General features: G+C 43.6%; 2 protein-coding genes across 2 annotated transcripts in view; one reads left to right on the forward strand and one right to left on the reverse strand.

The window, feature by feature from the left end:
* Positions 1-929, forward strand: part of LOC127751001 (uncharacterized) — a 14,970-nt gene extending 14,041 nt beyond the window's left edge. Inside the window, exon 3 of the mRNA XM_052273858.1 lies at positions 124-929. Coding sequence (XP_052129818.1) covers positions 124-335 — 212 coding nt within the window. The 3' untranslated portion in view covers positions 336-929. The remainder of the gene's footprint in view (positions 1-123) is intronic.
* A 4,384-nt stretch (positions 930-5,313) lies between these two features.
* Positions 5,314-26,524, reverse strand: part of LOC113216159 (uncharacterized) — a 33,717-nt gene continuing 12,506 nt past the window's right edge. The window contains exons 3-11 of the mRNA XM_052273856.1: positions 25,587-25,846; positions 24,010-24,196; positions 21,748-21,866; positions 20,659-20,895; positions 19,512-19,691; positions 17,830-17,953; positions 16,720-17,016; positions 13,574-13,746; positions 5,314-5,597 (exon numbers count right to left, since the gene is read on the reverse strand). Of these exons, the coding sequence (XP_052129816.1) occupies positions 5,463-5,597; positions 13,574-13,746; positions 16,720-17,016; positions 17,830-17,953; positions 19,512-19,691; positions 20,659-20,895; positions 21,748-21,866; positions 24,010-24,196; positions 25,587-25,846 (1,712 nt within the window). The 3' untranslated portion in view covers positions 5,314-5,462. The remainder of the gene's footprint in view (positions 5,598-13,573; positions 13,747-16,719; positions 17,017-17,829; positions 17,954-19,511; positions 19,692-20,658; positions 20,896-21,747; positions 21,867-24,009; positions 24,197-25,586; positions 25,847-26,524) is intronic.

Genomic DNA, 26,524 nt, shown 5'->3' on the forward strand with positions numbered 1-26,524 from the left:
TAGGTAGATGTATGCCAGGCGCGTCGCAGCGTAACAGTGTTTCGTGAGATATCGCGAAGCCTGTTACGCGAGACGTGGTCTGGCGTACATCTACCTAGTATTTATATGTGTTGGTTTATACAGGGAACGAGTCTGTGGGGAAGCTCATGTTTCGGATGCAAACAAGCATTGAGTCTGTGACTAGGAAAGTGGATACGATCCTCTTGAACCAGGCTAGACTGGTCAGAAAGTTCCTCCCTCATGAGAAGCGCATCGAAAGGCCAGAGGGCTTGCCATTAGGCCGTTTCATTTTGGAGGGTCAAGTGTTCGATCATGTCGGAACGCATTTAAAATGAAAATTTAGTCAATCCTAAGAGAGGGAGTCGTTGTCCGGGGCTTTTGCGACCCCCGGAACCATACGTGCCTCGCGGTCAAAGCTTAACATTGCTTTTGGCGGGTAACACGAGTGTCATGTTCCAAGCCGCGCTGCGGCGAAACGGTGCCACCTACGACCACGCCCGTTTCAGTGGAGACTACCTAGGGTATATACTTCACATCGGACGTGGTTGCGACCGCGCGCTCCACCCCGTTCAAAACGTAGGGCGTAAGTACCCGGAATCTAGGTACTTCGCTCTAGCAAGAGTACCGTTCAATTTTTTCGGTCGGGGTTTGTGCCGGAATGTAGCTTGGACCCATAGCTTTGGAATCGCACTTCGACCGTCCATACCATTTTATTGCATCACCCCCATAATGCGAGGGGAACGATCCGAGCGGCGCCCTAAGTACTTGCTAACAAAATAATTAGTATTACTTACTAAATTTGTGAGTATTACGTGCAATTTTGTGAGTATTACTGCTGTATGAGCAAGTTCATTGTGTATTTGCAAAATGTCAGTAACGGGCTGAGAGTGTAGGGGTGGTCGAGGGGGTATTCACTTCGGATTTTCGTGTACAGACTACTCCGTATTACGGGTATTACGCGTATTACCGAGTATTACTGGGTATTACAGGGTATTACCAGGTATTACCGAGTATTACCACGTATTACCAAGTATTACAGCGAATTACCAGGTATTACCAAGTATTACAGCGTATTACCTGGTATTACCAAGTATTACTGATCATCTGAAAAAGGTTTTTTCGAAAGCGTACATACATACAGTAATTTGACCTTAGCTCAGAATATTAGTTTGCCTTGCCTATATTTATTAAGTTAAAAGATCATCAATGATCACGTCCAGGTTTTTGGCTCATATTTCTTTTTAGCTTGACAACATTAGAAAGTGACTAGCCATTGCCAGCTCATTGACAGTTTGTGCCCCTGACAGCTGGTGCCCCACTCTCCCTTACACAGTTACGTTTTCAGAGTAAGAACTGAGCCTTAACACCGGTGTAGAAAAGAACGACCTAGACGCGAGCCTACACTGCGAAATTCTTACAAAGAATTTTAAAGCATTGTAAGGAAGTTTGCATTGCAAACTATTTTATTCGTAAGTTGCGAAGAAACGGTTCGCAAGGTTAGGAACTAATTCTTCGCAGCGTTATTAACTATTTTCTTCGAAAGGTGCAAATAATTAGTTTGCAATGCGAAGGATCTCAATGCAAAGCATTTTACAACGATTCGAATTTCTTTTCAAGCTTTTTACAGTGTAGCTGTAAGGCTAATATCTTAGCTCTTTTTGCTTATAATTAGCTAATCGAGCTTATATTCTGAGCTATTGCAAAATTAGCAAAAACATTCAGCTATTTTAGGTAATTCTTTGTGTGTATGTGTGTGTTTGTGTGTGTGTGTGTGTGTGTGTGTGTGTCAGAAAACCTGTCATCTTCGTAAAGTGCAACATCTTTCAGAATTGATTACATTTTGAAACTGTCACATTGGTAAACACATGATGTCACATTTGTTTCGACTCGAGTCAACCAGGCTTAGCTAAATGAAAGCACAAGAATTGAATGACAGTGATTATTCTTGATTGGTTTTGAACGAAACACGTTTTGTATCAACTACTACTTTCATCAATGTTTCAGCTTCATTTTGCTAACGTCCATTGGTCGCCCAGAAAGAAATCTATATGTCCCGTCTTATCATCTATTGCAGTTTTGTAGGACAACTGATTTTGTAACGTTCTGGCTAAGTGAGGTTCAGCAGTGGTACACACTATTGCAGGGTATTACAGGGTATTACAGCGTATTACCGGGTATTACTGCGTATTACCAGGTATTACTGCGTATTACAAGGTATTACCGGGTATTACTGAGTATTACAGGGTATTACAGTCATCGTGTACAGGGTATTACTGAAGTGAATACCCCCTCGGGGGTGGTTGACAGGATTGCCATAGGCGTTTCGTTTTCAGGGAGTGAACCTCAAGATACCCTGAAATTTTCAGACCTCTAGCTCATCTCCTTCCTCTTACACGCACGACGGACGGAGGGACACGAGAGCGGTTGCATGAGCCCGCTTTAATGCTTTTTTAAAAGCAGAAGGGCGGGCTAAAAACTGAAATCTAGCAATGATATGGCTGTATATGTTAGACCTGAAGTGCTCCCTCCATTCATTGCATTTAAGGCACTTGGTTCTGATAGAATGAACAATAAGAGCAAACCAGGGCAGAAATCCAATATTGTATTCTTGGAGTACAAGCCGGGTCTCAAATTGCAACTTTACGGCGATTTCACTTTCCAAAAACTGAATGCTCAAGATATGAAGGATCTAAATGAAGCTATCAGAAGTGGTGAGCAATGGTATGCGGTTTCCTACGGGCAAGTAGGGGACAATTACATATCAAAGATGCTCACTCATGCCAAGATTAGTCTCTACAATTTCCCAGTATTTGATCGTAATTAAATTTTTATTCATGTTTCTCCATATGTATCAAACATGTTTGATGCCCTGTCTTTTTTTTTTTTTTTTTTTTTTTTTTTTTTTACAGCTATTATATAGCTTGTTACCACCGAAAGATAAAGGTAATGTTTAAAGGCCCATCTACAATGGAGATGTAAGGAGTGGGCGCAAGGCGCGGAGTAGGAGATGGAGATGGGCCATCTCTTACACCTACGACCTACAACCTCCATTGTAGATGGACCTTAATGTTTATTTATTGTGTTATTACAGGTGCAACAAGTCCCATGACTTCACCAGCAAAACATCTATTTTCCGAATAATGACCTGATTCTTGAATTTTGCTTATTTGTATTGATGGTTCCATTGATTTTTTCCAACTGTATATTTTACAGTATTAATAGGTACGTATTAACTCGTGTAAGATTTACATTAATTTACAACTTTACCTAATTCTGAAATCATTTTTGCAGATTTTGTTTTTGAGCGTCAGCTAGAAGAATATTTATTATGATGTATATGTGATATTTATTTTCTTTGTTAAAAAAACATGTACAGAAATTACTCAGTTTTAGTTGTTACACTTTATTTCCTTCCTTCCTTCAATGGTTGTACAATCATGTACATCCAAGGTAATCTTCAGAAAACAATATGCTATTGCCAACATTGAAATGAAATAATTTTCGAAAATGAACACTGTACTATTGCCAACATTGAAATAACTTTCAAAACCAGAGCATTATCCGATTATAACCGTCTCTCCCCTCAAAATTATAGCCGTCGGCCTTTCTAGTCCCTCTCGTTTATGTTGGAATACACAATTTCCTTGTACATAACTATACACTCTCCTGAGGACTGCTGCCATCTATCGGGCTCTATTGAAACTATGTCGCCCCTTATTGTAGTCTGGGTAGTGACCACTTAAGCGCGCTGCTGTAGCTCCAGCTCTCTGTATCCGGTTTCCACTCTCTCTCGCTCTCCAGCTGTTGTACTGTGTGGACGTGTGTTTACTTGTGCTACTTTTCTGATAATACATTCGAACATACTGAAGTTGAACCCTTGGTTAATTATTCCTCAAACACCCCTTTCCTGGCTGTAAATTACAACAGTTTAGAGGACTGAAAGAGCACTCTTAAAATCTTACGAACAAATAGTGTTCATAATATGAACGCCACTGTTCATATTATGAATCTCATGTTCATATTATGAAGAATTCTGTGCTGTCATAATACGAACACAATTTGTTCGTAATACGAATCCCCTCTTTCGTAATATGAACGTCTTCGTTCATAGTATGAATGATTTTTGGATTCGTACGTTATGAAAGGAAAACCGATCGCTTAGTAAGGTACTGATCCCAAAATTGTTCATAATATGAACGAGAACATTCATATTACGAACGTGCGGATTCATAATACGAACAAATTGTGTTCGTATTATGACAGCATGCGAATTGTTCATATTATGAACACGACGTTCATAATATGAACAAAGTTGTTCGTTAGATTTTAAGAGTGAGGGTTCGGAGGTCCTTCTGATATCCCTTTCTTCTGAAATCACCTTAGGAGCTATCACTGTGAAAAATGTTCGGATTTTTGCCATACAAGTGTGTTGGAAAATCCCATGCGCGTGTGGGACGCGAAATTTCTTACACATTTGTAGGATTTTCCCTATACACGAAAAAGTGTATTGGGAAAAACCGATACGTATGTGAAAAATCCCACACTATTATAGCAAAATGCCTAAATGTGTTCAGAAAGAAATTTTCCCAAACAAGTGTGGGAATTTAGCTATTTTTATCTTGAAAATTTCCGACAACCCAATAGTTAAATTACAGTTCATGATTTGTGGACACATCAGTCCTGCTGCTTAGGTACAATTAATCAGTAGTCTCGTGGTCCTGCTGGGGTCTCAAAGGAATCATGTTGAGTCGAGAGTGCTCCTCAAGAGAAATATATCAAAATATTAGGGTACGGAGTTAAACATAATTCCCGAAATCAAAATATGCATTTGGAAATCCCTTACGCAAAGGGCAGGTGGCTGCTGCCCGCACCTGGCCTCCAAGAATGGCCGGGTGGGGCCGACCGCGCGGCTCTGGGATCACCCGGGGACGCTACGGCCTCTTTCCCAACAACTCCCCGTGGTTTAGTGGTCAGCGTGACAGGATCGAAGCCCAGAAGTCCAAGGTTCGACTCCCCGTCCGGTAAAGTATGAGGTTTTTAGTATTGTGTAGTTAAATGTAAATTACGAGGAGTGAGGGTGCAGTAGGAGTAGGATCCGAGTCCACAGCCCCAAAAATACCATTTTTCTTTTTAAAGATGCGTACAGGAAAAATCCCACACCTGTCAACGAAATCTGCTGCACGCATATGGAATTTTTCCCACACAGCAGTGTAGGAAAAATCCCACACATGTATATGTAAATAACTTCATATACATTTGTGGGATTTTCCCCACACATGTTGTTCATTCTATAGAATGAGATTCTGGCAGGAGTTACTGATATCAAGAAAATTTATTTATTAACGATGACAAATACCGTACCGTTTACAGGCACTTAGTCAAAAAAAAAATGGGCAAACAAATTACCAAGTTATTCCGTTTTTCGAGTCACATATGTGATCCAGGATTCAAAGTTAATCTAGTTATATTTTATCGAGAAACTTCAAAAACATCTGGCCTGGTCTGTTGAAAGTGGACTCGAAGTGATTCTTCTCTTCCGCACTGAAATAGTATGGTGCCAGATTTTCCAAATTCTCTTTCAGCTGAAGCAAACGTTTCTGTAAAAAGAAAGAGACGTTTGCAATTCATTAGCCACCAACCCTTGTCAGTAACTAAATCGTCGCGACGATGTCACGAATGGCGCGCCATTCCACTGCAGGAGGATACGCGACAGAACAAGGGTGAGTAGGCAAGGGATGAGCGATTAACGGCGGCGGCAACTTTTCTGTCGCCAATTGTCTGTTATTTTATCAAAGTTTCGTCTCACTCTCAGCCTGTTACTCACATTGTGCAAACACACAAGGAACTCGCTTATACAGCAGTAATACTCACAAATTTAGTAATACTAATTATTTTGTTAGGAACTACTTAGGAAGATCATCCTAAGTACTTCGTAACAGAATAATTAGTATTACATACTATATTTGTGAGTATTACTGCTGCAAAAGCGAGTTTTTCTATTTGCAAAATGTGAGAGTGCTCTTGTGGACGACGAGGGCTCAAAGAGAACGCCCCCAAAACGGGTAAATTTTGAACTCTGTTAATAAAAAGCTTATGGTGAATTACTCCGTAAGCTTCAGTGAACGCTGCAGCACTGGAGCGTACGGTTAATTTCGCCGTAAGCTAAGTGCACACTAAATCTTAAAGGACTTTTATTGTAATTTTTTTAACCATATCATAAACATGTGATTCCTCATTTATTAGATTGACAATCAAAGTGTTTTCAGATTTAGGATGTGAATTTCACTGTAAACTACAGTGAGGGCTCGCTAAAGTTCCGCCGGCGCTCCATCCCCGCCTGGCCTGGTTCGGAACCAGTGGTTTCCCAACTACGAGCTACATAGGGTGTAGCGTACTCGGTCGACTTTTGAATTTTAATAACGGGCCCCCCTCACTTCAAGACATTTTCGATGTAGTTTTCGGAACCGACCTTGTTTTTTCGCTCAGACAAAGACTTCAGGTTCCTACCTCGCCTCAAAGTTGAGAAATTTCACTATTTTGCACTAAAATCGAATAATTCGGGTAAAAAATATTTCAAAGCAGTACAGAGACGCTTCATGAGTGGCATATGTTTCTTAAACATCTAAAAAATAGTTTGCCACCTGTGACCTAGGCCATTCCACCAAAAAAAAAAGTTTCGACGTCGGCACCTCAATCATCACCGCCATCTTATTGGCTCTGCCGTGCTGACACTCGGGTTTAAATTCTGACCATATGGGTCCTGCTTCACATCCGACATGGTGAATCCAAGCTCGCGACTGACCGGGTGTCTCCAGGGGCTCAAACGTAGCGGTCCGCGCGGCTCGCTCCTGGCAGCCGAAATTGGCAAAATCAAACATATTGTTTTTGCCAATACGTACGCCGTACCGTGCCCTATCCAAAACTATGTAGCGTGCCAGGTAGCGTTGACGCAATTACTGGAAAAATTTAATAATGTCAAAAACGCCTGCGTACTAGGCTACGATGCGCTACAGGCGTGTAACGCGGGTAGTCTAAGTGACGTCACCACAGGCGCAAATACCTGTTTTTAAAACTTTTTCCTGTGATCGCGTCACCGCTACCTGGCACGCTGGCGCCTAGTGTGCATGGCAATGCATTGTCAATTGAGAAAGGGTTAAGTTGCGCAGGTCTTAGCTTGACATAGCCTTGTGCTTTCCTAACCCAGGGCTCACCACAAGGAGGTGCCTGCAATTTGAGCCCTGCCAACCAAACGACCCGGGCATAGTTTCAACGTTTTAAGCTGAACGTTGGTGAGGTACTTTAAACTGCCCCTTGGTGTTAAATTTTGCTATTGCTCAGCGATGTCGCCGACGAGGACCTGCACGCAGCCATCTCGTTGCAGCACCGCCTCAGCTTTCCTGTCCTTCCCTGCAGCATACAGGCGGTCGAGCGACATGGCCGTCGGAAGTGGGGTGCAGGGGGGGCAACTCGCCCCCCCTAAAATATTCTAGGGGGGGCGCCGCCCCCCCCCCAGAATTCCAAGAAATATTAGGGAGAAAGTGAGGTTTTCCCGAAACCCCCAGTCTTTTTGGAAAGTCGAGGATTTAACTGGCATTGTGAGGCCGGTGGCGCATGTGAGTGGTCATTCAGTGTGTTGAGACGTATAACAACGCCTTGCTTGCGTTCAAGCATATGAGAGACCATGGCCGTCTCACACTGCATGCTGCTTCATGTCCACAAGAAACGGACACTGAAACTACTGTCGATTGACTCTGATGAGGGCACACTATAAGAAAGACGCAAAGTGCTTAGGACAATTTTGTGCAAAAAATTGTTGGACAAAAAAAAGTATGTCCTAAGGAAAGATACAACCAATTAGTAGTAAAAAAATTGTATGCAAAAAAATCCCCCCCCCCCCCCGCTTTTCGTCTAAGTTGGCCCCCCCTACCGAAAAACACTTCCGACGGCCCTGCGAGCGAATGGTTATCACTTCGGCCACAATGGTAGGAAAAGAGCGGAGAGAACGGCAGACACGCACTACCTTTGGGGGCCGGGCAGCAATGCAAGTTTAAAACCAAGGGGCAGTTGACAGCCTCTTACCAACGCTCAGCTTAAAACGTAAAAACCATGCCCGGGTGGGTATGTTGGCGCGGCTCGAAGTGCAGGCACCTCCTCGTGGTGAGCCCTGGGTTGGCAGAGCACTAGGCTATGTCAGGCTAAGACCTGCGCAACTTAACCCTTTCCCAAATGACAAACCACTGCCAAGCACACTAGGCGCCTCATCCGTTTCCCGAAATTCCGCCCTGGTTCCTGTCCTATCTACTCCCCTCCCACAGCCTACGGCTGTCGGAAAATTCGCCCCCCCCTGTTTTGCCTTCTGGTGGTTACATACAATCCGTAAGGCCACCCCCGGACTGCCTAGGACCCGTATCCAGTCCCCAGAGCCGGATTAAATAACGATTTGGTGCGTTTTTTGAGTAATTTTGTAGAAATGTCGCCGTAAAAACGGCCTAAAATGGTTCTCTCATGGCCGGTCACAGGTGGCAAACTTTTGTTAGATGTATAAGCAACATTTGCCACTCATGAAGCGTCTCTGTACTACTTTGGAATATTTTTTACCCGAATTATCCGATTTTAGAGCAAAATAGTGAAATTTCTCAACTTTGAGGCGAGGTAGGAACCTGAAGTCTTTGTCTGAGCGAAAAAACAAGGTCGGTTCCGAAAACTACATCGAAAATGGCTTGAAGTGAGGGGGGCCCGTTATTAAAATTCAAAAGTCAACCGAGTACGCTACACCCTAAGCTACAAGCGGCCCCACTCTCTCCCTCCTCCCTACCACATTCCCCCGGGCCGCCGGGCGGCGAGCAGAGTGAGCGAGCGTAGAGGAGTGGGGGAAAACGCTCGCTATAGTTCCGCCTATGCAGGGATGCCAGCGCCACTACGGTTTCAAATAAGTGACAAAGGTGACTAATTGGGGGGCGAAAAGTGACTAAAAGTGACTATTTGGGGGGCGAAAAGTGACTAAAAGTGACTTAAAAAGGGAGGAAAATACGCCGGAATCTCTTAGAAATTGGCGTTTTTTAAATATTTATTTGTGAAAAATAAGCTAGATATGTATAGGCCTAAAGAAAACATTTATTTTCATCAAAACAATAAACGGGCCATTGAGACGTGCGAGCGAGGCATTTTATCACAAAAAGAGTGTTTTTGAGAGCGATTACGCGACACTAGTAGTCCGACTTGACACCGTTACAAGCTCGCACTTTTGGTGCCGCGAGCCATCTGGCTCCGGCACCGATGGGCTTCATTGGGTCTTTTACTTTGGTTTGGGGTTTTGGGAGCATTACGGTAGGTATTAGCTTTAGAATAGGTAATGGCGAGCGAAGCCAGCAAGATTCTTTTATCGACATTTTACGACAAAAAGAGCATTTCTGAAAGGGTTATGCCATCTTAATAGGTACCCTTTTTGGGAATGTCTGCTTTTCACCCCTTTACCCTCAGCCACACTCTCAATGGGAAAAAGCAATCTTTTACCAATTATAGATGTGTCCTTGGGCACATCTAAATGGATTGAAAATTTGTCTCAAGGTTTACAGACACAATGACGCATTTGGACCTAGTCGAAGCACAAACTATTCATTATGGCTAAGTTTGTATTTAATGTAGATGTTGACAAGGACACATCTAGCTTAGATACAATACGTGTCCCTGTCCCAACCATTTAGAGTGCAGGGCGCCTACTTGTTAACGCCAGAAGACCACTATGGGTGCTTGTCGCATAAGCGCAGGCACAAAACACGTCTCTTCAACGCTAAAGACGGTTTGTTAGCGACAAATTCAAACCGATTGGTAGCTCTAATTCTTCTTAACGGGAAAAGCGTGTGGGATTTTTCAATCACGAGCAATTAAATAGTGACAATAGTGACTTTTTCAGTAAAAAAGTGACTAAAGTCACTATTTTTTTTCAAAAGTGACTAATAGTCGAAAAAGTGACTCGCTGGCATCCCTGCCTATGGCGCACAGTGGGCTGGATCCAGAAAAAGGTGGACATTAATCGAATTTCGAGATGTCTGGCCCGTGTATTTTCTTTTCAAAACCTAATTCTAGAATGTTCAAACTATCTAGAACAGGTCGCCTTATAACTCTACGTGTCCTCGAACGGTTTTTCTGAGCCCGCAAAGTTTGCATATCTGCCGCCAAGAAAATGCGCGCGCGGGTCACCGTAACTTACATGATTTAGCAAAGCGATAGCTCTTTACCTGGCTCACAGATCCCACAATCAACATTTCTCTTAAATAGTTCGAACCTTTGTCTTTCAAAATATATAGAGCCCCATCCAGATTTGGGAGATATTAATCATTTATCTTTACGTTTTCTGGAAGCCTGTAATGAGAAGAGGCGCTCGGGGAGTGCCACCTTTCAATTGAGTTTTAAAACGATTTCCGTGGATTTCCGTCGTTTGAGGCATATCAGGAGAAAGATTGAACCATTGCGAAGAGATTCCGACTGCAAACAGCCGCTACAATCCGCAACATTGGCTATGAGCAGTGAAAATGTAATGCGCTTTAGAGGTTATGGTACCCCACCGTAAATATTGTTATTATTGAGTTTTATGGCAAAGGCGACAATCGGGCCGGCTAAAATTAATAGAAAATAGGTAAATGATATTGTTTCTCATGTTGAATTATCCATAAAAGGCGAATTCTCCCTAAATAATCGACTTGGAGAGGTGCGCACTGCGCACTGGGTGTCCACCCACATGACTGACAGGAAGGTTGCTGACAATTTCCCTTCTTTTACTGTCGGGGCATGGAATTCCATCGCATTTCGAGTACAAAACAAACTTCTAAGCTTCTTTCATCAAATTGTAAATATTTTTGGGCAAAAAAAATATTTTTTCTAAAAATTAGCACTTTTTTTTTTCAAAATAATGGAAACAAACGCTGGAACACTGCTGGAAAATGTAATCTTGGACCCTCTGAACAATTCAGGGACCAAAAAAGTTCAAAAATAGTCGTTAGGAGCCGTCTAGGAATTATGTCCACCTTTTTTTGGATCCAGCCCACTGTGTGGCGCCCACTCACCCACTCCAATTCTGAGGGACGAAACGCCTCAAGCCGGCACCGGCCTGGCACCACCCTCTCTGACACTAGTCGGGTGATTAGGAATAGTGTTCCTGTTTCCAAAAAGCACTCGCCCAGCCCTGAGCTCCAAGCCGTTCAGATTTTAGAGTCAAGGACGTTTTCCACTTTTCCTCTTTTTTTAAGTTTCCCACAACAAATTGTTTTCATTATATCTTCTTACGTCTTTGTCCTATAGGTCTGGGCGAGTGCTCATTGGAAAGAGGATAGATAGTATAGCCTTAAAAAAAAATTGGTCCAATTCTATTTTTTTAAGTCTATTTTAAGCAAATTTCTCTCCTGAAACTACGTAACCTTGGATTTTTGATTTTATTTTTACAAAAGTGCCCTTTGGGCAATTTTCTTACATCACTTTTCAGCTTTCAACAGATACAGATGGCTCCAACTTCTAGTTTTGGATTTTCTTTAGGGGTAACTCGTAAAAGTAGAACCCTCTGGGCAAAACTTTTCGTTTCGCTCCATCTCTAACCGTTTGGGCGCCAAAGGGAGTTTTCTACGCGGAAATTCACGTAATAAAACCGAAATCAAAATGTTTGAAAGATTGCAAACCAAGCTCGCTCCCTTACTGTACACGCCATTTTACGACCTAAAGGCGGAGGTTTCGTCTGTTTAGACGTGGCACTTTTAGTTCTCGAGATATTGGTCAATTTAATCCATTTTTAAGGCATAGTTTTAAAAGGGCGGGATAATGGTGATTTAATGTAACCTTCTGGCGCAGTTTCCATTTCATTCATGAAGAAAGACACGGCGCACTTTGAAATTTGAGATTTCACGAGTTGATAGCAAAATTCCCGGATATTTCCCGTATTTCCCGAACCGCTCGACACCCTGAAAATGTATGTCGTTACAGAACTGGAAAATAGAAATACGATACGATGGGAATAGAGCCTAGGACCTTCTGTGTGGAAACAAGCGTTCTTTAACCACACAGCTATCAGGGACCAAGGCTATATGTAGCACGGTCGTGCTGCGGTACCTGGCGCCTCGCCATAAGCGCTTATTTGCTTCCATGTTCGTGACAATCATTTTTCCACTTAACGAACGTTTCATTTATTTCCATTGACAGATGTTTCCCTGGCGGGATGAAACACTGGTAAAAGAAGTGTTTGATTTTGCACGTCAATTGACGTTTAAGTTCAAGTGTGCAATTTCTCGACACTTTGTGGTGTCTAACTATGTTATACGTCAATTGGTGTTTAAACTTTCGACACTTCGGAAACGTATAGCAGCTGCACACCGTATGGTTCCCTATTGACAGCATAGAACTTTGAGTGTCCAAGTGTGCAGATTTTAAACGTTTACAAAACGTCTAATATTTGCACACCACGCAAGTGTGAAACTTGAGTTAAACACCATGTGATGTGCAATATTTGCACACCAAACGTGTGCAAGTTGTGATTTTGCACATTTGTTTTACCAGTGAATGGATAGAGTGTGGACAGAGATTAAACGGACAGAGAACGGACAAAAACACGCCTGTCCAATATGTTCAACAAGTCCAACAAGTTCCGGACAAGGTTGAGTCGTCTGTTTCGTGTCCGTTCTGTCCAATTCCAAGCCTCCCTCGTCCAGCAGAGGTGAGCATCGGGCGGTCCGCCTGGACCGGGATGGTCCGGAAAGCGAGAAGTGCGAGTGAGATGGAGCTCTGGCCGGCTCGAGCGTCTCACTTCCACCCGTCGTTTTCGGACCATCCCGGTCCAGGCGGACCGCCCAATGCTCACCTCTGTCGTCCAGTCCATCCTTCAATACGTCTGATCCGATGTCCAAAATGTGTCCTTGCAGCGCACCCTAGCGCGAATTTCGGAAAACAGGTGGAATCCTTGACGAAAATGTGTCCGAGATCTGTCAGCCCTGTCCTCGTCCGAACTTCGTCAGATCGGTGTCTTAAGTGTGTCCGATTTCTGTCAGCCCTGTCCACACCCAAACTTTCCGAATCCAACAAAATCGGTTGGATAGGGCTGACGGACCTCAGACACAATTTGGACATCGGATTTGGACTGCAGTCCCACGAAGTACGGGTGGGTGTTGACAGGGCAGACAGATTTCGGACACACCTTGAACATTGGATTTGGACAGCAATCAAACGAGGTTCGGATGTGGACAGGGTAAACAGAGATCGGACAGACTTTGGACATCGTATTAGGCCAGCAATCCGACGAGGTTCGGATGTGGACAGGGCGGACAGAGCTCGGACAGACTTCGGACATCGTATAAGGACAGCAATCCGACGAGGTTGACAGCAAGCAGACATACTGGACGGAGTAGACAGAATACGGCCTTATTTCAGACGTGCTAGACACACTTTGCACTCGAGTGGACAGTGATTCTGTCCATATTCCGTCAACTATCCTGCCAGGGTTCGTCACAGTGTCACGATTGGTTTATCTGAACCCTTGTGAAAAACTACTCGTCTCAATTTTTTATCGTCACATGACAAGTTAGTTTAGTGTTACCTTTAGCACGAGTCGTTTGTCATTTGCGGTGGGCACACCATTCTCAAGGCTATCGAAGACAAGTTCATTCTGAATCTGCAGCAGAGCCCAGCGGTGGTGATTCAGGCCAGTCTTCACGAGGTCGAGTGCATCCAAAAGCCGCTGTACCTTGTCCAAGTACACATCAATAGAACCTAACACGAGAAACAAAGAGGTAGATCAGCCAAACAGACATGCTGTAGGAGGGGTTTTATACCACATTGCCACCCGGTCCAATGCGGGCTGAGCGGCAGCACTCCAAGCTCCGGCCGCTGGGGCGCAGCACGCTCTGAGTCCACTATGAGAAATAAACCAGCCAGGTGCACCCATTTGATTGGACCATACACGTCCCGACAATAACTTAAATAAGATCCCTTTAGAAGTGATAAAACTACTTGATGTAATTTTAAAATCTAACCCAAATCTCTATGTTGAGAGCACAATTTCTCCTAGTGGACTCAGAGCATGCTGCGCCCTAGCGTCCGGAGCGAGAAGGAGCGATGCCGCTCATGCCTCATTTGGCCAGATACGCGGAATAATTAATTTTGACCCATGTAGCACAAACGTATCCAGGGTTTATCGCCAGGTAATCGCCGGCGACTTTTATTTTTCGCCGCGATATCGCCGGCGATGTTATACGGATATGAGGTTTGGCACAAATAGCACTGTCGCCTCGATGTCGCCTGATGACAAAGATTCGACATTTTGCGGGCGATATCGCTCGAGCACTAACGCCACGACAAAGCAAGCGATGAAATGGCGACGAACTTTTCAACGGGTCTCGAACGATGTATTTCGCCACTATATGGAATCGATGTAGACATTAATTGATCGCTGATGTAGTATCGCCTGACAATCGCTACTCATTCCGTTAGTGCATGTGCCCATGACGAGAACCTTTAGTTATCCGAGCGACACAAAAGTTACAGCAATGTCAAAAATGTCGTCGCCCTGACATCGCCACGTTTGCAAATCGGCGGTATATCTCGGGCGACAAAATAGCGATATTGAGGCAATATATATTTGGAACCATAATTTGATAAAAAAAATTGAAAGAATTTACCTCGGTTGGATTCGAACCACATACCTTTGTATTACTGGAAAGCTACCTTGACCATTCAGCTACGGGACACCCGCTGAGAGCCGAGCGTCAGCCACCGGTGTGCCTCTCTCTCTCGGGGACTTTCCCGCCCGCGAGCGACAGACTGGCAGACCAGCGAGTCGTCTGAGACATCTTTCAGATATCCCCAAGTTATCGCCAGGGCGAAAATGCATGTGGAGGACTTAGCGAAATTCGTCAGCCATGCGATACTAGTAGCTTGCTAATCACAGAATATCTGACAGATATCCGTAAATGTGCGTATTTGTGGTTATTATTGAAGATGCCGAAAAAGTAGCGCCTCGATATCTACCCCGCATTAGTGCTGCAAACATGTCGCCGAGTTATCGCCGCATTGCTCTTGAGGCGCTAGCCCAGGTGCTCTCTCGCCAGGTCAAAGTATCGCCAGCTTATCGAAATATTTCATGCAAGCAATAATAATTTGTCATCCTGTGAGCGACATTCTTTATCCCATATCGTGGCGATAACTCTACGCTCCAAAATGTGATTTGTTGGAAAGTTGCATATGGCATAAGTTATCGGAAAATTATCGCCTGAGCGTTATCAAAAGACGGATATCCTAGCGATAGAATTTTGGCGAGTATCAATTTGATCCTATTTACCATATCTTCTAGTTATCTTGTCACCATCGCCAGGTCTAAAACGCCATCGGATTGTCGAGGCGATAAACGTAAGCGACAGCATGGCGACATCAGGTACCCTTTATTCAGAGAATATCGAACAGATATCGACAGAAGTATGTATTACACTAGACATCGACAGGTTATCGCCACGCTCTCCGCCAGGCGATAGTTTTTAGATAATATCGCTAAGTCATCGCCGCGTTAACCTCCACGCGACCTATCATCGCCGGATATCGCCGTGCTACATGGGGAGGTGTAAAGCGAATGTGACATGGTTGCCACAAAATTTTCATATCTATTTTCCCCCCTGAGATTTCCCTGATTTCCAGACCCTTTCTCCCTTAATTTCCCTGAGTTTAAAGCACCGTACCAGGTGAAGTACACGTATACATATTTCTGTAAAAAGTTCTAGCAAATATAATAAACATTTATAAAATTCCCATTAAAATTGAATAACGGTTTACGCCTCCCTATTACATTTTTTTAAAACAAAAATTCAATACAAAGTATTTTAAACCAGGTACTTGTAACCGAGAAAAATTTGCAGTCTTTAAGAGGGTTCGCGAAAAGACCACCAGTCCACCAGTCGCACTCGCGAAATCTTTGAGGGTGAGACTGTAAATTGCTTACGAACTATAGGTTCGTAACCAAAACGTTCGTAGCTTACGAAGGATTTTGAAGCGTTGTATTACGAACTAATTGTTCGTAGGCTTACGAACAAATAGTTCGTAATGCAGACCGATTGTTCGTAAGACCCGTCTAGCCTTACAAACAATCGCTTTGCGATACGAACAATTCCTTTGCAATACAAAGAACGAAAATTGTTCGTAACGTTGCAAAGTATTTAGTTCGTAAGCTTTTTACAGTGTGTGGGGGTGAGGGGTGGGTGGTACTCGGTACAGATCCCCTCCGACACCTGAACCATGCGCCTCGAGGAGTCCCCTGCTAGTCAACTCGTACCGGGTGATTCAGAGAAAACGCAGGTGCGAGCGCGTTTGCCTATCCTCGCCTCGGCGGGCGCACAGGTCCCCTCCTCACCTCTCCCCAGACCTGGACCTGTGCGCCCGCCGATTCGAGGATAGGCAAACCCGCCCGCACCTGCGTATTCTCTGAATCACCCGGAACACTAGCTTGCGCCCCACTGCGAAAACTCACGCTAAAACCGTTGAAAAATGCAACCAACTCGCGCCTTACTAGTGTGCCGCCAACTCGTACTGCACCTATTTTAGCAGTGGGGGGACCCCTCGACGCACCTCGCGCTCAAAGATTCATGACACTTCACATTATGGCCCAGGAGATTCGATTCGAAAAAGAGAAAAGTTTGCGAAGTTCGATTTCGAACTGGAATCCCGATTCTCACAGATTATTGCACATGAACGTCTCACCTTCGGGAATGCTTTTCATGATGACTTGTATGCGTATGAATAGGCTAGCAGCAAATTCTGCGCTCAGGATGAGACGATGGTCACGGTGCAGAGGTCCTTTCGGAAAGATCACCCGCTTTATTAGGGGCTCGAACTCTCCGAATCCACTGATGGTTGACTTCTGCAGCAGTAAGAACCTCTCCGCAAGGGTTGTAGACGGAACGTTATCAGACTGTGTGCAATCCTGGCAACGGTACTTGGCTTTGGAATTCTCATTGGAGAGTGTTTCCACAACCATCAGCCGCTTCACACCACGCTCTGAAACGCCAGACAAATTGTAAATAAGTAACAAATGAATACAAAGCTTATTCTTCAATAAGTGTTTGCATGTTTACTGTAAACTGTCATTGAACGCCAATATTTTGTCGTCATAGGACGCCAACCAGTTAACAGCGTGCACGGAGGGTAACGGGCGTGGCGGCTCATCAGGGAGAGCTAACGCAACCCGAAATTCTAGCCCAAACCTAAATTGTATGAAAGAAGTGTCGCTAACTTGATTTAGGTGCACAGCTGACTATTGGCCCAGTAGATAACTACCTTAGCGAGACAGCTAACCAATACCAGCTATCAAAGCTAAATTAGCTCACTCATTTTTTTGCGCGCAGTCTTCTCTCATGTCCAAGGAGAAAATCTTCAGAGCCGCAGGGCCGCAGCCCCCCCCCCCTTTTCTTATTTAAAATGCGTTCCAGCAGACTGATTTTTTTTTCGCCACCGGCAGGCCAAGCTAGGCCAGGCCCCTGTCAAACGGAGATGCGTGCGGAGCAAAGTGAAGCTGGCAACTTCGTTTGACAGAAGGGCGGGTCTAGGTTGTTTTTTACCCCTATCCTTCCCGTTCAAAAACATTTCAGCTACTGACAAATTTCTCATTATTTCGAAATAATTCCATTTTTCACTACTGACAATTTCTTATGGTATCAGTGAGTAAATTTCAAAAATAACCAAAATAAGTAACAATTAAATCAGTAGTTCCTGCTGCGTAAAAGCATAGATATCTACTAAGAAATAAATCAGCCTGACTTTCCCAGTTTCCCTCCTGTCTTATTTCAAGGTTCTACCGCTGAGGTTACCTACCTTTACAGTCCGGACAGCATGGTGAGCCGAGGAAGAGCCCAGCAGAGGTAGGATCCTCGCACAAACGGCAGTGACAGTCGATGTTCCAGCCCCGACATAAGAGAGATCGCCTGGTCACGCCGTCCTGAATCACAAACCACCCTTATGTCATACTATACGCGACTCTAGTTTCTTAACGGAGAATTTTGTGAAAGCGAAATACGGATCACAAATCATCCGTAAATACACATGAAATCGTCCGTAGCCTTCATCGGATGGTGTGTGATTCACATTAATACGTTAGCACAAAATTCTCCGGAAGCGAGTCAGTCGTAAGAAAATGAGAGTAATGTGTATTCGTAGCCGGCATCTGAATGCGCAGCAGCACTCTTGTCATTTTGCACCATCACATCGACTTCAAAGATGAAGATTCTAGCTCTTGCAAACTAAATCTGAAAGACTTTTACTGCCAATAGAAAGACGCGTTTTGGTGCACTTTAACTGGATGTAGATTTAAATCCAGGAAGTGACGAATTAGCATCCCTTTTTCTGCACAATTATTTTTGTGTCCATCAGTAGGCAAGTTCGTAACTTGTAAGATTCCAATACGCATCCAGTGAGATGTGCACAAAAACGCGTCTTTCCATGGTCAAAGTCCTTTCAGATTTAGTGGGTAAATTACCGTTTCAACGAAATAACAAACAGCACTTATCCTCCAAAGTCACCCACAACCCTTACTAACATGAACGGGTAAGGTATCGTTTAGTTCTTTGGACCATATTCTACCTGAACCATTGGACATGAGCCCTTTGGGTCGGTTGCTTACACACTCTTACTGGGTAGGGACAATTTTGTACCCAGCGAGAATGTGTTCTTAAGAACATCTCAATCGTATGCAAATATATCTCTTAACTAGACACAAAAAAGGTTTTTTGTGAACACGCTAAGACCAAATTGTAACTTATCAGATCCCAATTTGCATTAACTTTAGATGTGCTGGAGAACGCCTCCTATCTGGATAAAAAAATGTCTTTTCCCATTTAAACACTAGATGTTTGTGTAAATTTTTGTGCGTCGTTCTAGGCGGATAAACCAATGCAGAATTACGCACAAATTTGTGTTGTATTATACCTTACGAGTTCAGCACACAGTTGTGAAAAATTACGTTCAAATAAATGCAGAGTAATGTATACATTGCACATCGCATTAAAAAATATGAAAAAAATATATATAAAAAAATTGGACAAATGGCGACGCTACTATCCGGCCGTCAGTCAGATCGCGAAGGGTCTACTGCTACAATCTACGTCGAGTACCTGAAACTTGAGTAACAGCGCAACAAATTCCGAAGAGGGACATACGAGGGGTGGATAACTCCTGAATTGGGTGTACAAATTTCAAAAATTGAATTTGAATTAGCGTGAATTGGCTTGAATTGAATTTGACTTGGACTGAATTGGTTGAATTGTTTTCGAATTGGTTTGAATTATTTTGATTTTTTTCTACTGAATTAGCGTGAATTGACTTGAATTGGCTTGAATTGAATTGAATGTAAATTGGCTTGAATTGGACTGAATTAGTTGAATTAGATTGAATTGGTCTGAATTAGTTTGAATTGAGCAAAATTAGAGGTGTACATTTGGCAGGGGAGTTATCCACCCCTTGGGGACATAGGTGCAAAAAGATAGGTTACTAGTTCAAACCTGATACGGAGAGTCCAAGTAGTCCAGACTGATGTGCTCGCCCTGCGACACGTCCCTGGTCGTCACCACAATGTGCTCCATAGTCTGGCTGTGTGGGTCCCGCGCCAAAAGCATCCCCGTGGGGTCACAGTCGTGCTCCACCATGGACACCGCAGGAAACAGGTATGTGGCGATCTTTCCCTTGAATCAGAATTTAAACAGCTCGATACCTCCGAACCACAACCGCTCAGCGCCTCTGAGGCTGGGGAAAAAAAAACAAAAAAAAAACGATCAGGTCACTTCCGCCGGGGAACAACCGCTCAGTTAGCTGGGCGCTCCCGACAACCGCTTAAGTCGCTTTTTCATCGAAAATGTAATATTGGTATCATTCGAAAGAGGTGGTTGTTCCCCGGCGGGAGTGAGCTGAGCGTTTCTTCCCAGCCTCAAGATTTTAAAAAAATCTGATTTTATGGAGGAAAATGGGAAAAACTTCTATGGAAGTGAGCATGCATGTTTCAGGAAAGAGTCATCAGATTAAGGAATAAATCTCCCAAAAATTTTGGAAATTTTCCTCGTTTTTTTAGCAGTTTAAAAAATCTGCGTTTTTCCTGAAGGGGTGTTCCTTCAATTTTTTACCTTTTCTTTAAGAAGAGGATGTCAGTTTCAACTTCAAGACTGGTTTATACAGCTGAACCTAAATTGAAACTGCAATAATTCACTGACCATGAGTTTAAATATAATTTCTAAAAAAAGCTAGTTTCTTGGTCTAAAAATTCTCACTCGAACGAGTCTTCGTGTGATGGGGCTATTGCGATTTGTTAATAAGCAAGTATTATGCGTACATGATAAGGAGTGAATCCTTAATATAGAAATCATTAAAGTGAGTGAAGCAGTCTCAATATAAATCACAACCCTATCACAAGTAGACTCGTTAAATAGAGAATTAAGACGAAGAAGGCGGTGTTCTCGGAAAACAAATTTTAGTACATTGTCAGAAAAATTACAGTCTAAACCTCGTCTTAAACTGTAAAATTCGCCACAGTCTTGCAGTTGTTAAAACTGACATCTTGATTTGCAAATAGATTTGACATTTGACTTCGGCACCGTGCTCGTCACGATGCCTAACTTCCGATTACTGCAATGCACATTTAACGATATGGACACTTACGTTCAGGTCGTCGTCACAGTTGAGAGGGTTGAGGTTGATGCCGTTGATGTCGTTCACGCCCGCGGCGCGTACAAGCTCCTCCTCGGTCAACCAACTCAGGCCGGCCGTTTCACGCAGCCACCGAGCGGCGGCGGGCCAGTCCTTCTTCATCTTGACGGAGACCGCCTCCTCGGCTCGCCAGCTGACGTAGTCATTCACGCCCAGCACGGGGGGTTGCACCCCATCCGCCGGCAGAGGCTGACGGACATCCAAGGTATTCATATGAACACTCGCAATCTTAATAACTTTTCAAAGGACGAATAGGCCTATTACTCGATACATTTTAAAGCAATCTTGACCAGGTGCGTTGCACCAACTGACGAGGGACGAACTGGCGTATCCGAGGGGGAAATCACTTGTGAAATGGTTCGTACACCTTCCCCCGAAATAGTCCGACATAAATGCGAAATAGAGCGAAATAGACCCGAAATATTTGCAAAACAGTCGGTGAAATGGTGGCGAAATATCCCTGAAATACTCCGAAATGCCGCGAAATACCCTGAAATACTCCGAAATTTGCGAGAAATAATCAAATGGCAGGAGAAATACCACGAAATAGCCCCGTACGCCACGAACCCAAGTGATTACCCCCTCGGGCATAACTAAAGTGGACAGAGGTAACAAAAGGATGCAAGTTTGTCCCTTGAAGTTGCCAAAATGCATCTGATCAAGACTTGCTTGAAAATTTATCTTACTACAGACATTAGTCCCTGCTCATTTAGCCGGTAATTTGTTTCAACGGACGGACGTTTGGATCTGTTTGCCATTTCGCAATTAAATCGTTTGTATTCAAAAGAGGGAAAGTTTATTACACTCTATGTTAACGGTCAGTATTTTTCCTAAAGAAGTGAAAAGTTTTCGTGCACATCCAGATCAAATGCAATTTCATTCCTAAAACTATGGGAATTTGATGTAAAACTTGACGCAATTAGTTCAACTTCAGGAACTTATATGGTTTCTGGAGGGATGGTCAAAAATGTTCCTGTTCAATGAAGAAAACTAGTAAGTAACACTTAGTGTACACTTGCACTTGAATAAGGTTAATTATACCTGAGTGTGCGTAGCCTGTAGGTCCTGCAGGCGCAGGCTAGGTTTCTTCTCCATGGCTAGGTGTGACCTCAGAGCAGCCAATGCCATCCAAAGGATACGTCCTGCCTTGTTTCTTGACTCTGCAAAGAAACTTCGCGCGTTAACCACGAGAGTCATGCACATCTTTATAAGGTACAATTTTGTCCGTACCGCGAAAGTACTAGTAACTACTTGCACCTACGCTCACTGTTAAAATACTGCGAAGCAATGCTTCGCGATTGCGAAGAATTTTGATCCTTTGTAATTACGAAGCATTTTTCTTTGCAATTGCGAAGTTTCGCGTCTAACAGCGATAACAAAGGTACACACGAAGGGAAATCACTTGCGAAATAGTTCGTACACACCGGTGCACACTAAATCTGAAAGGACTTCTATTGTCCATAGAAAGACGCGTTTTTGTGCACATCTCACATCTCAGCCGGATGCAGATTTGAATCCAGCAAGTGACAAATTAGCATCATAATTTTACAGGACAATTAATTTTAAAAAATGTCCATCATTAAGATACACATTTCTCACTTGCTAGATTCCAATCTGCATCCAGCTGACAAGGGAACCCCGCCAAGTGTAAATTCCCGATTTTCATTCTACTTTGGGAAATTGTTGGTCTAAATATGTCATCGAAGGACACATCAAAGATTTTTGCTTAAATTCATATTTAGGGGTCATTTTGGGTATTTGTTCAAAAAGCTGCTATTTCAATTATTTTTTAAAACTTTCAAGAATGCTTCCTAAGGGGTAACTCGTCAAATTGCGGCCCTCTGGGCGAAAATTTCGTCCGTTTTGCTCTATCTAAAGCCGTTTAGGCGCTACCGCCACGTGTAGGAGGGGAAATGTACGGGAATCACTGAGAAGCGGTTGTAAAAAGCAGTCCCACAAAAAATGTTATAAAACAAAAGTTAAAGAGCTTTCATTTTTCTAAAACTTTTGTTTTATAACATTTTTTGTGGGACTGCTTTTTACAACCGCTTCTCTTAAGCCCTAGTGATTCCCGTACATTTCCCCTCCTACACGTGGCGGTAGCGCCTAAACGGCTTTAGATAGAGCAAAACGGACGAAATTTTCGCCCAGAGGGCCGCAATTTGACGAGTTACCCCTTAGGAAGCATTCTTGAAAGTTTTAAAAAATAATTGAAATAGCAGCTTTTTGAACAAATACCCAAAATGACCCCTAAATATGAATTTAAGCAAAAATCTTTGATGTGTCCTTCGATGACATATTTAGACCAACAATTTCCCAAAGTAGAATGAAAATCGGGAATTTACACTTGGCGGGGTTCCCTTGTGAGATGTGCACAAAGAAACACGCCACGCCTTTCTATGAACAGTAAAAGTCCTCTCAGATTAGGTGTGTACACCTTCAACGAAAATAGTTCGAAATAAAGGCAAAATAGAGCGAAATAAAAGTGAAATAGATAAGAAATCGTTGGTGAAATTGTCGCGAAATACCCTGGAAATACTGTGAAATACCGCGAAATACCCCGAATTTATCCGAAATAGCGGTAGAAATACCAGGAAATAACTCGTGCGCTTCGAACCCAACACACTAAATTTGAAAGGACTTTTATTGTCAATAGAAAGACGCGTTTTTGTGCACATCTCAACCGGATGGCATCCGGATGGCATCCGGCAGATGCAGATTTAATCCTCACTTCACAGTAAATACAATTATCGTAATTTCACGATATTTTCTAGGTTAATTTTCTATTACGAAAAACTTCGTTTTTAACAAATTACGATACCTCGATATTGTACTAATTGATTTGTAAAATTCGAAGCTCCATCTACGCGGTGTGAAAATTGATGTAATTTTAGTCTAATTTTAAGACGTTTAACCCAAAAATTTGCATTCATTGCGAAACATATTTATAACTTTACGAAACGTTTCGTAAATTGACACTAACGAAAAATTTCGTAAATTATTTCTTTGCGAAGTAACATTTTTTTCATATAATCAAGAAAACTTTTCAGTGATTCTTATATCAGCATTAGAGAAGCCGAACGCGCGAGCTTTTGACGGGATCTCGCCAGCCGGCCCGAAAGCTCGTGCGTCCGGCTTCTCTTATCTGCATCCGGTTAAGATGCGTACAAAAACGCGTCTTTCTATAGACAGTTTAAGTCCTCTCAGATTTAGTGTGCGAGTGATTTGGCTCGCGAGTAAACACATCGAAGAAATGTACAATTTCTACATTCTCAGACACGAGCTGATTAATTTCTTACTCACCAGTATTCAGTTTGAAGCCAGCACGCTGGAATGCCTCGCACTCCGCCCTGTGCGCTTCGCTCTTGCTACACGCGCTGCGACACACGGGCCAGCCGCAAGAAGCACACTGCCTATTGTAGGTGATGTCTCTGTCCGCCAGGCAGCCCACACAATAAGCCTGCTGGAATACTTCTAGGCGCGTGTTGAGCTGTGATGACAAACGTTTAGACAGGCATCATTAGCGCTCGTTGTTACGGACAGTTGAAACGCAAAGGGATGTTTCCGAGGGGGAAATGACATGCGTATTAACTCGTACACCTAGGTCTGTGTACAAAAGACAATATAACTCGTATTAACTGCGTAATAACGCGTACTAATGGTGGGAATCAAGCGAAGAAGTGCTATTATCACAAAATTTTGCATAAATTATGTAACATAACGCCAAAAACTAGATGTACAAGCTGTAAAAGCTCAACTTTTGCTGTGGTAGTTAAATATTAGCTGCAGGAACTAATGCTTCCGTATAACAGCTTACTCTGCATGATCTGGTTAAGATGACGCAATTAGGTCCCTCAACTAATGCGTGGCTACCGCAGCAAATGTACAGCTGTCAAAGCTGAAAGGTTAATTAGTGCCCGGGTAGCTAATATATGAGCTATCACAGCTAATCAATAGGGTAGGGTTTCTCCCCGGTCACTCGGGCGGTGCCGCCGCCGAGCCGAGCCGCTCGGAGGGGGACCTACTCCGCTCCGATCTGTGGATCCATTCCTCTCCTCCGCCCGCCCCCACCACCGCTCTGTATTCGTTTTTGTTCGTCTTCGTTCCGGGCAGCGCTCCATTGAAATACCCTATAGCTTGTGGAACGTACTTTTTTTTTCGTGAACACTTTCTTCCGGAGTGATTTTCTCCTCGGGCGTTTCCCCAGAAAATGAACGATTTTGGATCGAGTTTTTAAAAAAGTCTAATCAGAAGAATTCGCCTTAATAGTAAATGCACGGCGCCAACGCCAAATCATGTCCCGTGTGTTTAACAAGCTTTACAGAACAGTTTAAACTTTTAATTTAGATAAACAGCAGAGCGACTTTTGCTACTATCAGTAATACACAGAAATCAGCTGCTACGCTTACCCAGAAAAAAACATTTGCCATGGCAACCATCTTATGGTTGGCTCAAAGGGCACTGTAATAGTTCAGACAACGACAACGGAATGGGAACCACGTATTTCTAGTTCTCACAACCCCGATAATGTTGCAAAAGTAATAATAGGGTATTTCACCCAGTTTAAACCGGATCCAAATAAGAACAATAATGCTTCCTGAACTGTTTCCCCCCTGACGCTCATTGGCTCGCGAGGACGAAGTTCTCGGACCCAGCACTAGGGTAGTCGCAGATCTGGTGGCAGGTTCACGAACTTCGTCCGCGTCAGCCAATGAGCGTCAAGGAGGAAACAGTTCAGGAAGCATTCCTGTTCTTCTTTGGTCGCTAGCTCATTATTTTACTGCGGGTGTTTTCATTTTCAAATTTTCATACACGTCAAGCGAGACAGTTTTCACGATTATCCTAACGCACGGCAACCCTGTACCGAGACAACTGCCCACCTGCTCCTCCTTGGTCCACGGCGGCGGAATGGCGAGGGCCGGCAGCTCCCGCAGGATCACGGTAGCGGCGGGGATGTCCCTGGTCGCCACCACGTGGCGCCCTAGTCTGCCATCCGTGCGCAGCTCCAGCACCCGGCAGCCCGCCTGGTGCCTCGCCAGGTCCTCGGCCCGGTGCTCCTCGCCGCAGTAGTAGTCCAGCTGGCAGTCGCCACACGGCGAGCCTTCGAGTCCGCACACGGCACACGGCCCACGGGGAGCGTCTGAAAGGACAAACCCGGGCCCCGTGACTTGTAGCTGAGCGTTTACTGAAGAACATTACTCCACTGAAAAGTTTCATTCTGTTTGTTCGTATCCAAGATAACTCTGGCAAAAATTGAGTTACACTCCAAACTTCATTGCACTCTAAAAAAAAACTTCTGACAATGGAGAAGATGTGGTTCAGAATTCGCACTCTGGATCTTGTTATCAGACTATTATTAATCAAAGTTTTGAAGTTAAGACAAAATCTAGAATTTTTACTCTGAATCAGGTTTTTAGAGCAATTTGTCTTAATCTTTTAAAGTATATTAATATGTTTTCTGACTACAGAGGGCCTACGCGTAAAGAAGAACAGAAGAAAGATGGCCGCCGCGGCGGGTGGTGGGGGTGGCAACATTACAAAACCTCAATTGTTTAGCAGCAGTGCCGTGGCGCTACTTTGAAGTGTGAACGTATTAGCACCAAACATATTGTAAATTTAATAATAAATGTTCTTTACGTGTCAAATATTAATTTTGTCATAATTTAGAGACAAGGTGCAACCAAAATAGCGTCGACTACTGCTAAACAAATGAGGTTTAGTTATGTTATGTAATGCAACGCTTTGGCCTGCCTTCAAGCCCTTGCGCCGGGTAATCGGCTTGCCAGGCAGAGATCCTGCCCGCAATCGACAGCCCTCC

Source organism: Frankliniella occidentalis, unplaced genomic scaffold (assembly GCF_000697945.3).
Source record: "Frankliniella occidentalis isolate FOCC.00 unplaced genomic scaffold, Focc_3.1 Scaffold307, whole genome shotgun sequence".
NCBI lineage: Eukaryota > Metazoa > Arthropoda > Insecta > Thysanoptera > Thripidae > Frankliniella > Frankliniella occidentalis.